The sequence below is a fragment of the Cupressus sempervirens genome, chromosome 5, assembly GCF_028749045.1.
Source record: "Cupressus sempervirens isolate cs-2001-9-10 chromosome 5, ASM2874904v1, whole genome shotgun sequence".
NCBI classification, from domain to species: Eukaryota; Viridiplantae; Streptophyta; class Pinopsida; order Cupressales; family Cupressaceae; genus Cupressus; species Cupressus sempervirens.
In genome coordinates this window covers 83,994,949-84,007,372 of record NC_143122.1, presented here as the reverse complement: position 1 = coordinate 84,007,372, position 12,424 = coordinate 83,994,949, and the positions used below count along the sequence as shown (strand labels likewise).

The 12,424-nt window shown below is 35.7% G+C and overlaps 1 protein-coding gene across 2 annotated transcripts in view; it reads right to left on the bottom strand.

Moving 5' to 3' along the window:
• Window positions 1–12,424, bottom strand: part of LOC149554667 (protein HLB1-like) — a 183,854-nt gene that overhangs the window by 88,124 nt on the left and 83,306 nt on the right. For both annotated transcript variants that reach the window (XM_089828727.1, XM_089828728.1), the window contains exons 7-10: window positions 1,805–1,834; window positions 839–901; window positions 636–701; window positions 277–405 (exon numbers count right to left, since the gene is read on the bottom strand). In XM_089828727.1, the coding sequence (XP_089684853.1) occupies window positions 277–405; window positions 636–701; window positions 839–901; window positions 1,805–1,834 (288 nt within the window). The remainder of the gene's footprint in view (window positions 1–276; window positions 406–635; window positions 702–838; window positions 902–1,804; window positions 1,835–12,424) is intronic.

The window sequence follows — 12,424 nt, the reverse complement described above, 5'->3', positions numbered from 1 at the left end:
TAATGAACTAGGAATCTAATCACACTACTAAACAATTCAGATTTGTATTTCTTTACAGACAAAGCACAATATGACAGCCGTACCAGACTTTCATCGATGGAGACTTGTATATATGTCTTTGCATAAATGTGTTTGCAAAAGAACAGAAAATTCAATCTTTGTAGTGAATACATTGATAGATCAGTTCCATAAATGGTCAACAAAGACATGAACTGTGCCTTCATATGTGACATACCAAAAGCCATTTTTTCTAATTGAAGATGACGAAAGTAATACCGAATAATTTGGCTTCAATGCATGTGCTGCAGCAATATATATAGCAGATTGACTGTAAAGTTCATTTGGTGTCATCTCCTTTGTATTTGTTTGCCGTCCACTTCTCAAAGTGTCTTCTGCTAGACCATACTGCAAGATGTATAAAGTCAAAAGAACAAAATACAAGAAAATTGTCATAACTAGGCTTCCAAGAAAGAACAATCCACTCAAATACAAGGCTATCATGATATCAAGAATATATATATTTTTTGGAAAACTATGAAGTTCTATCTAAACCTGTCTATATGCCATTGTTCTTCATGCATGGTGAAAAGATAATGCCATTTTACTAGGCTTAGTGAAAAAAAAAAAGTATATACCAGCACTGTCCCCAGATTATAAATTGCTCGATGAAAATCAAACTGCAGCTGAATGGCCGCTCGGAACTGTTATAGAGCATTAACAAATGAACCAACTGCAAGTCAATCTTTCCTATATATAGGAGTCTTTATGAAACTACTACTTCACTATTTGTTTTACTGAAATGTGATTAGCACACAAAACATTAAAGCCGACCACATACCTTACTTACAGCGGCTCTAACAATTGTCTGTTTTTCTCGAACAGGAACAATGGCACTAAGTTCCTAAAAAAACATATAGTGCATAGCTTTTAGTCCAAAGAAGACTGCTTTCACAATAAAACAAAGGAAAGAATAACGGGCCTTGTTCAAGGTTATGCTGCATGAGTTTTACTTTGCAGCTATAACTTCTAGCCTTAGCAGAGACAGAGAAAGCTCATAATGAACTAATTTAAAAAAAAAGGTAAATGTTTCTAAAATGTATTTCATTCACTGAAAAGATTCAATTTATTTAATAAGAGTTAAGAAACAAACAAACCAATGTAGCAAGGCATGTAGATACTGTTGAGTGCTAGAGAAGCATAGAGAGCCAGTAAGAAGCATATGACTGTTGATGCCAATTAACCATTAGTCTCCAAGGGCACTGCCTCCTATTACTTTTCCAACAGTTTTTATAACAGGCATTGGTAAAGCTTCAGAATGTTCACTAATAGGAAGTATCTTGTCAAATGAAGGTGACCTTGTGAATTGTATATGGAGCTAAGATAGAGGATGCACATCCTGCAGGCCCACAACAGGTGTCATTGTGCACCTCTGCGGGTGCACCAAGATGTGCAGCCCCATGCACCCGGGTTACAAATTTGAGCAAACACAGAACCATGATGTTCAAAAAAGTTTAGTTGGGACAGAAGAGAGCTCTGTTATTTAGCAGGAGTGATATCATAATCATTTATGGTAAAACTCATGAAGAAATTCAAAATACATAGCAACAAAGAAGTTCCTAGACAGGAATATTTAAAAAGCTTTCCCTGGGGTTGTACTAAATATTACAAACATATGACAAATGCACCATTTCTATCTTAGGAAATTATTTCTAATTTCAGGATAAGAGTAACTAGACTACCAATGTTTAACATACTTCAGACATTTTAATGAGAGAATGGATTCATAATGGCATGATAACACTACCTGCAATGCAAGGCCCCAGTTGTTCAGTGCCTGTACACAAAGTTTAACATCAACAGAAGCTAATCAGAGATTTCTTTGAAAAAATGCACAAAAGATACACAGCTTGTAAACCTTTGTGCAACATGACACAATGGTTGTACAATAATCATTATTCATCTCCAAACAATGAACTGCAAAATCAAAACAATTGTAAAAAGATAGACTTATAAACAGACCAACTTAAGATTATAAAAATAACAGATATGATTTTCTATTGGATTATTACTATTAGACAATATTCACTAGAAAGGAAAAAATAAAAATTTTATAAACAATAAACAACCCAATGAAGGTACAAATAAACTGCATTAACACTGCACATGGGTAAGGTGGTGCGGTGGGATGTTGGGATAAGTTTCGGGTGCCGGAAAAAAAAGAGCCTCAGTTTGGGGATGGCAGGGGTGCGGGGGGGAGGTTGCATGGTATACATATATGACTTGAAATGAAAATTATGAAATGATGCTTCAATATTGAAATGCGATTCACTAACCATAAGTCCAAACTTCATAACCAATGACCATTGAACTTAGTAACATACTCATAGTAAGTTGTAACATTAATAACATTAAAGTTTTAAACATAATGATAATGATAAATAAAAACATAAATCATAAATAGCACTATGTAAGTCAACCATTGACTATGAAATGACAAGGATGAAATATTCAAAATCCATTGTTCAAATTATAAATATGATATATCATAAAGATCAAGATGCTCGTGATTACAAAGAGTAAAGTAGCATGAAACGCTAAAATGAAATAATGTCTCGTGGCCATATTAAAGTGAGTACAATCTACAAAATGTGAATGTAATGTCCCCTCTTCCAGATTAAGGTTGAATGCTGCAACGCACAACAATTTGTCGATACAATATAGAAAAAAAATATAGATTAAACATGTTAGAAATATTGAGCCAATTAAACATTAATCTACATACTACCCTTGCTAACCCTTCCTAATCCCTCGGAAGAGATTCTTCTCAAATCACCTAACCCTCTAGTGAGAATTATATCTTGATTCAGTAATCATCATGTGAAGAGCGTCTTCCTCAGGCCTTTCTGGGATCTCTGATTATGCACTTATAACACTACTTGGTAGAGATCACACCTCTAACCAAGTCTCTTTATCTCTGACATATGCATATCTTTGACCACTACAATATATATTGTCTCTAGAGATCCATAGTGAATCCCTCCCTGGATTCCAATTTGGAATCTCGACATTCACATAGAATGCCCTCTAATCTCTAAGTTCTCTTTTAGAGAAACTCAACATTCATTTTTGAATCCTCTAATCCCTGAGTTCTCTCCTCTGCAATTATTATTCTAGAAGTTCTCTCTTTTGCAGAATGTCATGTCTAGTTCTTCTTATTATATTTATCATCGTTTAAGTTTGTTATCCTGTTTATCATTTTTTATGAGTTCTATGAACTATCAAATCCTTGACTACTTTTTCCTTATTATAATATCCCAGTGTTTGATAATTACTGTATTTACTCCCAATTTATCCTCTTTCGTTGTTTTCTATGCTATACTTTGCAGTCTTTGTCTTCCATTTTGTTGTTCATTCTTACAAGTCAAAGCCTTATCATTTTTTAAGTTAGAAAGGCGTATTTTTATTTTTATATTGTAATCTGTCACGTGTTTCATACTTGGGCTTTATGCAGCAAGGTCTTTGGTTCTCGCTGGTTATTGATCTACTTCCTTTATTCACTATGTATTGGCCTTAGTCATTGTTCCCACATTAATTGTTCATTATCGTTGTTAATATATGTTGTGCATCAATATTTGTTGCTACTACTGATATCATCCTTTTTCCACTTCTGGTTATCACTTCCTTGCTGTTTATTTATCTCCCTCTATTTTTGACTCCTCTTAATTGTTACTTCATTTGGTTATTTTCTATTGCTATTGTGTGCATTGATTAACCCTGTCACCGTCCATCACAGGTAATTATATGTTGTTTCCATGTCAATTCTTCCAAGTGCTATGTAACTCTTTTAATTCTTTTTCCATTTTCGATACTTTTAGTAGATGAATCTCTTGCCTCCATATTGGTGTTTCTCCTTAGGTGTCTGACCTGTTAATTATACTACCTTCACCATTCGTATACTATCTCAGGCTTGTATTTTACATGACTGTTTATGTCTTAGGTACTGCGATGAATACTTTTTGGCTTCAACTTTATTCATTGTAATTGTTTCATCCATCTATTCTTGATTCCAACTTCCACTGTACCTCTGCTGCTGTTTGTAAATATCTGTGATGAACTTACAACAGTCAATGATGGTTTTCGGTTCTGCCTCATGTAATGGGCACCCCTGGATGTCCCAAAAAATAGTTACTTCAGCAATATTGTCATAATACTCCAGCCCATGCTTACGAACTTGCTGCTACAGTACTTTGTCCTTCAATCAGTCCACTACCTTCATAATACCATTCCCTCCAAGCGGCATAAGCGTCGGACAAGTAGTGAAGAAGATATGAGCAAAATATCAAATCTGCTTGTAGCCGGAAATGCAACTAAACTGCCTGATAATGAAGCCAATAAGAAAGAATTCCAAAGGCCAAACCCCAAGGGAATGACGTCTAGAATGTTACAAGAGAGGATAGACGTCCTCAAATGCCAAGAACAAAGCTGCAACTCACACACCAATTTCTTCTCATATTCAACCTTGTTTAATGAAGCCACAAATGCTTCCTTTTATTCTATTTTCATGAGTCCGCTCAACTCATATGGGCAATGTGGGATAAAAGATGTGTAATATATAAAACATATATTAAAATACCCCTTATGTCTCCCTTGGGTACACATCACCATAAAATAAATATTAAAGTAACATTTTAATATTTTACAATTAAATTAGACGTTACTTTAATAAAACTTCAGGCATTAAAATGTATTAGCAATCGGACTCTGAATAATGTGAGTGATAGCTCATCGGAAAGCTCTCACCGAGGAGTATCGAATCCAATCACCAAAATTGACCTGCACTGTGTCCTGCCGACTTACTAAAAATAGTAAGTATGCCTGAAACTAAGTAAATCAACTTCATTTTGGCCCTAATTTTTTCTTATCCTCCACTTAGACTTTGGAGAATGTGAAGGCCAAAAGATGGGATCATTACAAATCCGCCCTCCTTGAAATTGCTTGTCCTCAAGCAATTAAATAATATAATGGACTCCAACCTCCACCTGGATCCCAATATGTGATATCCATATGGAAGTTAAACCAACTGCAAACCCGCATCATCAGGGCCAACCCCTGTAGCCTAGCATTCAAAACTTGTGCTGATGAAGTCAGAATGTCACCATAAGGCAACTCCATAGAAGATCTATGAAACGTCTTCTTCCCTTTATCCATCCACATAATATATATTGGATTGGAGTGCATATTATCACCATCATGCATTGGAAAAGATGTAGTTGTAGGTGAACCATATGTACTCATGCTAACTGTATCAACAATAGGTGTTGCCGCATTGAAATTTATGGACATAGGAACAACATTAACTGCTGCAACAGAAAATTGAATTGAATTTGTAGTTGATGAAAACTCATAATCATTAACATGTGTGGCTTTAGTAGAAAATACATCAACCACTGCATTTATACCATTAAACTCCTCATTGGATGCTTCAACTGACATAGAAGTGGCTGCTGATATGATAGTCTCCTCGCATTCTCCTAATTCCACTATTGCTACGTCATCATCCCCTGACAAGGCTTCATATGTGGTCTCCTGACTTCGCACGCATGTCTCTACTGACTCTGCCGAAATGCCCACATCACCAACATCATAGCTGGCTGGCTCTATACGTGTCTCGATCCCACCTGAGAAATCGACTACCTTGTGCTCTGGAGCATCATACAAATCATCAATGTTGATGCCCATCTGTCTAGCCATAAGCTGCAACATCATATCCATTCGCCTATTCTGCTCCTATTGCATATGTCGCCCCTTCTCTAATGTACCCAATAACTGTCTGAACATCACATCTTGATCTGGACTAATATACATCTTTATCTAGCTATCAATATGATCTCCACAGGATGGCAGGACTTATAGCGCTGATACCACTGTAATGGGCACCCCTGGATGTCCCAAAAAATAGTTACTTCAGCAATATTGTCATAATACTCCAGCCCATGCTTACGAACTTGCTGCTACAGTACTTTGTCCTTCAATCAGTCCACTACCTTCATAATACCATTCCCTCCAAGCGGCATAAGCGTCGGACAAGTAGTGAAGAAGATATGAGCAAAATATCAAATCTGCTTGTAGCCGGAAATGCAACTAAACTGCCTGATAATGAAGCCAATAAGAAAGAATTCCAAAGGCCAAACCCCAAGGGAATGACGTCTAGAATGTTACAAGAGAGGATAGACGTCCTCAAATGCCAAGAACAAAGCTGCAACTCACACACCAATTTCTTCTCATATTCAACCTTGTTTAATGAAGCCACAAATGCTTCCTTTTATTCTATTTTCATGAGTCCGCTCAACTCATATGGGCAATGTGGGATAAAAGATGTGTAATATATAAAACATATATTAAAATACCCCTTATGTCTCCCTTGGGTACACATCACCATAAAATAAATATTAAAGTAACATTTTAATATTTTACAATTAAATTAGACGTTACTTTAATAAAACTTCAGGCATTAAAATGTATTAGCAATCGGACTCTAAATAATGTGAGTGATAGCTCATCGGAAAGCTCTCACCGAGGAGTATCGAATCCAATCACCAAAATTGACCTGCACTGTGTCCTGCCGACTTACTAAAAATAGTAAGTATGCCTGAAACTAAGTAAATCAACTTCATTTTGGCCCTAATTTTTTCTTATCCTCCACTTAGACTTTGGAGAACGTGAAGGCCAAAAGATGGGATCATTACACCTCATGCAGGTCCTTGTCTTACTTGCAGATGCAAATATTTCCCATGGTGGATAATCTTGGTCTTATTCATTCAGTGGATGTACTCATGATTTCCAGCCCTTCGACGGATATTAATCTCTGCTATGATTCAATGCCTTATCTTCCTTCTCTGAGTTGTACTGACGATGTGGATTTTGGAGTGTGGTCTGCATTTTTATTCCTTCCCTATTTGTCCTACTCTCTTCCAATTTTTGCTCCCTAAATTATACAGCTTTGATTGGGAATATCTCTTCAGACGTGTCTCTTCCCAATCTGTGGGTTCAAATTAATAACCTTACAATATTATTAATTATATGTTATAATCGATCATTAACCTCTTCCTGGTCCTTTTGCCAACTATTTGTGTGTGTATTCTTTATATTGATTAAGATTTATAAATATGGATTGATGATATTCAATATTTGAAATTAATAGTAAATATCTGTCCATGTGTGTGTATATATATATAGATGTGTGTGTGTGTGTGTGTGTATTAAAATAGATTGATTTGTATGTCATTTTTGGGTCATTACAATCAATAATGAGAATGTAAGGGTGGGAGCTTTCTAATCATCCCCTAAACCGAAATCCTAATCACTAGAACTACTGGACTGCTTATGTGTAAGATAATATTTAAAACTTCTAAAAATTTGACTTTTCAACATGACCGCCAGACACACCCTGTGTGTCCCCTGGAAGCACCCAGTACGCATCCAATACACACCCCTACACCCACACACCTGTCGAGCGTGGCCGCAATGGCGAAGCATGGGTGCACGACATCCCCGCACATAGGATGTACATGGACCCGGTACGCCAGGGTTTTACCCTGGGTGCATCAAGTAACCCTGCAAATAAACAAGCATTGATAATCTATAGCACAGTGCTGAGACCTACACTTGGCAAGACTATTTTTATGACAAACCCAAACTCGGTGCCAAAACTCAGAAAAAACATTGGTAAAGTTGGCAATTTTAAAAGATCACTGAAGAATTGTCGATTCTAAAGAAAAAGAATTTTATGTTGTATCATATTAAAATAACTTCGAATATAACCCAAAAGCCAATCAGTTGATTCTACCATACATGTTTAACCATGGTCATAAGAAAAATGTGTTATTTTCCATGGACCAGCTAGGACTAGAACCTGCAATCTCCAATTTGCATGCGAAGGTGTTCTACCATTGAATCACCAACTCTTATGGAACTGGATGCTTTTGGTGGGCTGGTTATTATGGCTTTGGTGCAGCTTATCTTATTATGGCTCATAACTTATGTCTCCAGCACCACCAACCACATTTTAGTACTTGGGGCTCATATTCTGAGCTCTACCACCATATTATTCTTTAGGGCCCAACTAAGAAATGAACCTAAGACCTCCCATGTGCTATGCATCTAGGCGTATAAAATTATAATATATTTCAGAGGACGGAGATGCCAACATGTGGCAAACATCCGTTAATTACTTATATTGGGTCATGAATTATATTGGCTAATTAAGAAGTCTATATGAATTTGGTGGTTTAAACTTCTTGTAATGATCCCATCTTTTGGCCTTCACATTCTCCAAAGTCTAAGTGGAGGATAAGAAAAAATTAGGGCCAAAATGAAGTTGATTTACTCAATTTCAGGCATACTTACTATTTTTAGTAAGTCGGCAAGACACAGTGCAGGTCAATTTTGGTGATTGGATTCGATACTCCTCGGTGAGAGCTTTCCGATGAGCTATCACTAGCATTATTCGGAGTCCGATTACTAATACATTTTAATGCCTGAAGTTTTATTAAAGTAACGTCTAATTTAATTGTAAAATATTAAAGTGTTACTTTAATATTTATTTTTATGGTGATGTGTACCCAAGGGAGACATAAGGGGTATTTTAATATATGTTTTATATATTACACATCTTTTATCCCACATTGCCCATATGAGTTGAGCGGACCCTTGGAAATAGAATAAAAGGAAGCATTTGTGGCTTCATTAGGAAGGTTGAATATGAGAAGAAATTGGTGTGTGAGTTGCAGCTTTGTTCTTGGCATTTGAGGACGTCTATCCTCTCTTGTAACATTCTAGACGTCATTCCCTTGGGGTTTGGCCTTTGGAATTCTTTCTTATTGGCTTCATTATCAGGCAGTTTAGTTGCATTTCCGGCTACAGGCAGATTTGATATTTTGCTCATATCTTCTTCACTACTTGTTCGACGCTTATGCCGCTTGGAGGGAATGGTATTATGAAGGTAGTGGACTGATTGAAGGACAAAGTACTGTAGCAGCAAGTTCGTAAGCATGGGCTGGAGTATTATGACAATATTGCTGAAGTAACTATTTTTTGGGACATCCAGGGTGCCCATTACACTTCTATCATGTTATTAGGAAGATGTAAATAAAAAGAAGTACAATTGTAAGAGATATAAAGAGTGTGATATGTGTTTGATATCTCTTGGAGATATCACACGGAATGGCTTCTTCCATAAGGAGAAATATACAATGCAACCATATCTAAAAAGTTTATTAGATTTCCAAAAATACTTATAGTATGGCATCTTGGGACACAAATGTCTTTTGTGGCATGTGTGATTTGTCTTCTACATTTTCCTATTGCAATTATTAAATGCATGGAACTTACAAAGTGGTACTAGAGCTAGGTTTGGGCAAATGTGAGGACAAACCCCAGTTGCAAATTTTCTACCAAATTGTAATGTCCATTTTTAATTAAAATTATGATTTAATTATTTAATAAGGCACTAATTCCTAAGTTAAGTGACCAATTTTTTATAAGCCACTCTATTTTCCCAAGGTAAAGTTTAGAATTAAAAAATGGAAATATAAGAAAAGAGGGAATTTGTAAAGGAGAATGTGAAGAGTTTCTCAGCTGAGTGTTCATGAGTTATTCTAATTAGCACAGCAAGGTGAAGGTATATATATATTTGGCATAAGAATCTCATTCTTCCAGCATTGTGGGACCAATCTTTAACTGTGGTCACTGCCATCGATACATGCAAAGCCATATAGTAAGTCACCCAAAGCTTGAGGAGGTTTTAGGGTATTGGTCATTTTTATTGCTGTTTACCCAAGCAAGAAGCTCATGATGCAGCAAGGAGGATTACTACCTACAATTATGAATCCTATTTTAATTTTTTTAATGGCCATTGATACATGGCAATGTAGAGGAATGTATTCTTATATTGTTTGGTAGCTCTTCAGATGAACTTTTAGATGCTGTAAATCTCATATCATCAATTTATTTCAAAGGAAAGTAGAAATAAAAGAGAACAGAGAGGCAAAGGCAACCCCAATCCCAATTTGCATGTCTACAAGGTCATAATGAGATACATGTGGCTCTTCTTCCATTGGGCCATAAATGGAATAGAGAATTGCAACATGAGCCAAAGCTGGCATGTGCAATATTTTGGTACTGCACTAATATTCTGTCCAACATTGCTTCAAGTCCTTAATAGGAACAATTGGTCAATGCATTGGCTGCGGCAGATAAGTGGTTCAAGGCTGCAAGTTGTCCTAACAAGAGCGGAGCATTATTATAGAATGAGTTCCAAAGCACACATCAACTAGTAGAAATACAAAAGAGAACTTCTGTTAAAATAGAATCGTTTTTATCTTTTTCTGTAACTTGTAATAGCACTTGCAGATTTTATGAGTTTTACAAGTTACCTTCTCAATGCATATGTATATGATATTAAGAGGCATGTCTCCATAGAGACATGTCTCTTTAAATCTTATTAGTTATCAATAACATTGCTTATTTGTAATGCCCCTGTCTTTTTAACAACTCAGGAAAGTTCTTAGCCTTTACATTCTCCAAAGGCTAAGTAGAGAAGCTTCTAGATAGTGCATTAATTATTGGAAAGGGGGAAGCCTCTAGTAATTTAATTTTCTAGAAGCACAATTAATTATTGTATTGCAAGGGAGAAGTTTCTAGAGAGTGCATTAATTATTGGAAGGGGGAAGCTTCTAGTAAATGCAATTAATTAATATTTTATTTCCTTCTAGAAGGGTGAAGGAAAAGTGTAAATAGAGGTGGATGCTTCATTGTTTAGCATCCGATTATTGTGAATTGCATTTAATAAGAACTTGGATGTGTGAGTTTCAGATTAGTTCTTGGCATTAGAGGACGTCTATCCTCTCTTGTGACATTCTAGACATCATTCCCTTGGGGTTTGGCCTTTGGAATTCACTGCTATCAACTCATTAACAGGTAGCTTGGACGCATTTCCAGCTATAGGCAGATTGAGTGTAATTAGTGAGTTCAAGAGTTGGTTATGTATTTGATTTTATGATGCTGGAGTAATTAGTGAGTTTGCTATGTATTTGATTTTATTAGTTTGAGAACTAATATTATTTCAGCAGTGGTTCAATCTTCAGTTTGCATAAATTCCTTCTTGTTCATGTTATATGGTTTCAAAATCTATGCAAAAACATTAGAATCTATATCAGCAGTTGGTTCAGTTTTTGGGCATTTCTAGGGTGTCAATTACATTATTATCGTGATTAAGCATATGATAATAACTTATATTATATTTTATATATATATAGAGACAAACTATATCTAATATATATTAAATGAGATAAATATATATCTCATATATACACACAAAATATATAACGTATATATATTTTCAGTGAGTTTTATCCCACTAAAACTAAATTGAAATTAACACTCCCTCTTAGATTAGAAGGATAAACACATAAGTAAATAGTACACCATTGGTAATATTTAGGAATGACACATCAAGGAAATCTTTGATCAAAAGATTTCTGCTATATGATATCATATGGGCATTGACCTATCATAATGTCAACACAAGATAATCACAAAATACTCTTTTGATATCATATTAGGTAACATGAGTATTGGCCTATCAGAATATCAATCAAATGATATTCACCAAGTACTCTGAGTGATGGCCTATCAAAACATCAACTAAATGATATTCACCAAGTAATCAATGCAGTAATGGCCTATTAGAACATCAGGGCAAGATATTCACCAAATCATATATCTATAGACAACTTATAGAACGTCAATCTAATGAGATCTAACAACTAGTAGTTGATTTAAAAAATAAAGCCTTTCATGATCTATTTCAACATTTAAATAAAATGTATATCACGATTTAAGTTATTGTAAGATCGTCACCCGTCCAATAACCTCTACAAATACAAGTGATAATCATTTGGAAGTCGTCACTTCCTCAGGGTGTACAGAGGGGGCAGGGCCATACACACATGAAGTCACCACAAATAATATCATGTGGTATTGTCATGTCATTCACCATGAATCATATCTGAGAATAAGGTTTTCACTTCAAACTTATCTCTCATAGAGAAGAATGTATTACGAGGGATTTCACTTGGAACTTCTTCTTCATGAAGAAACACCAACCTTTTGACCTCCTTGTCAAGGTTATTTCCAATAAGGTGTGAAAACTCCCTCTGAATCAACTATCAACTTTTCAGCTCCTCAATCAAAGTTGCCTCTAACGAAGTGTCAGATGTCAAACTCCCTCAAGTTAGCTAAAACATATCTTCTATCTTCTCCCTCTCTTTCTCCAAGGTTGCCTCTAATGAACTGTCATGCTCTCTGTTCCTATAGATTCTAGAAGGATACTCATAATCTCAATCATCAAAGATATTCGCTTTAT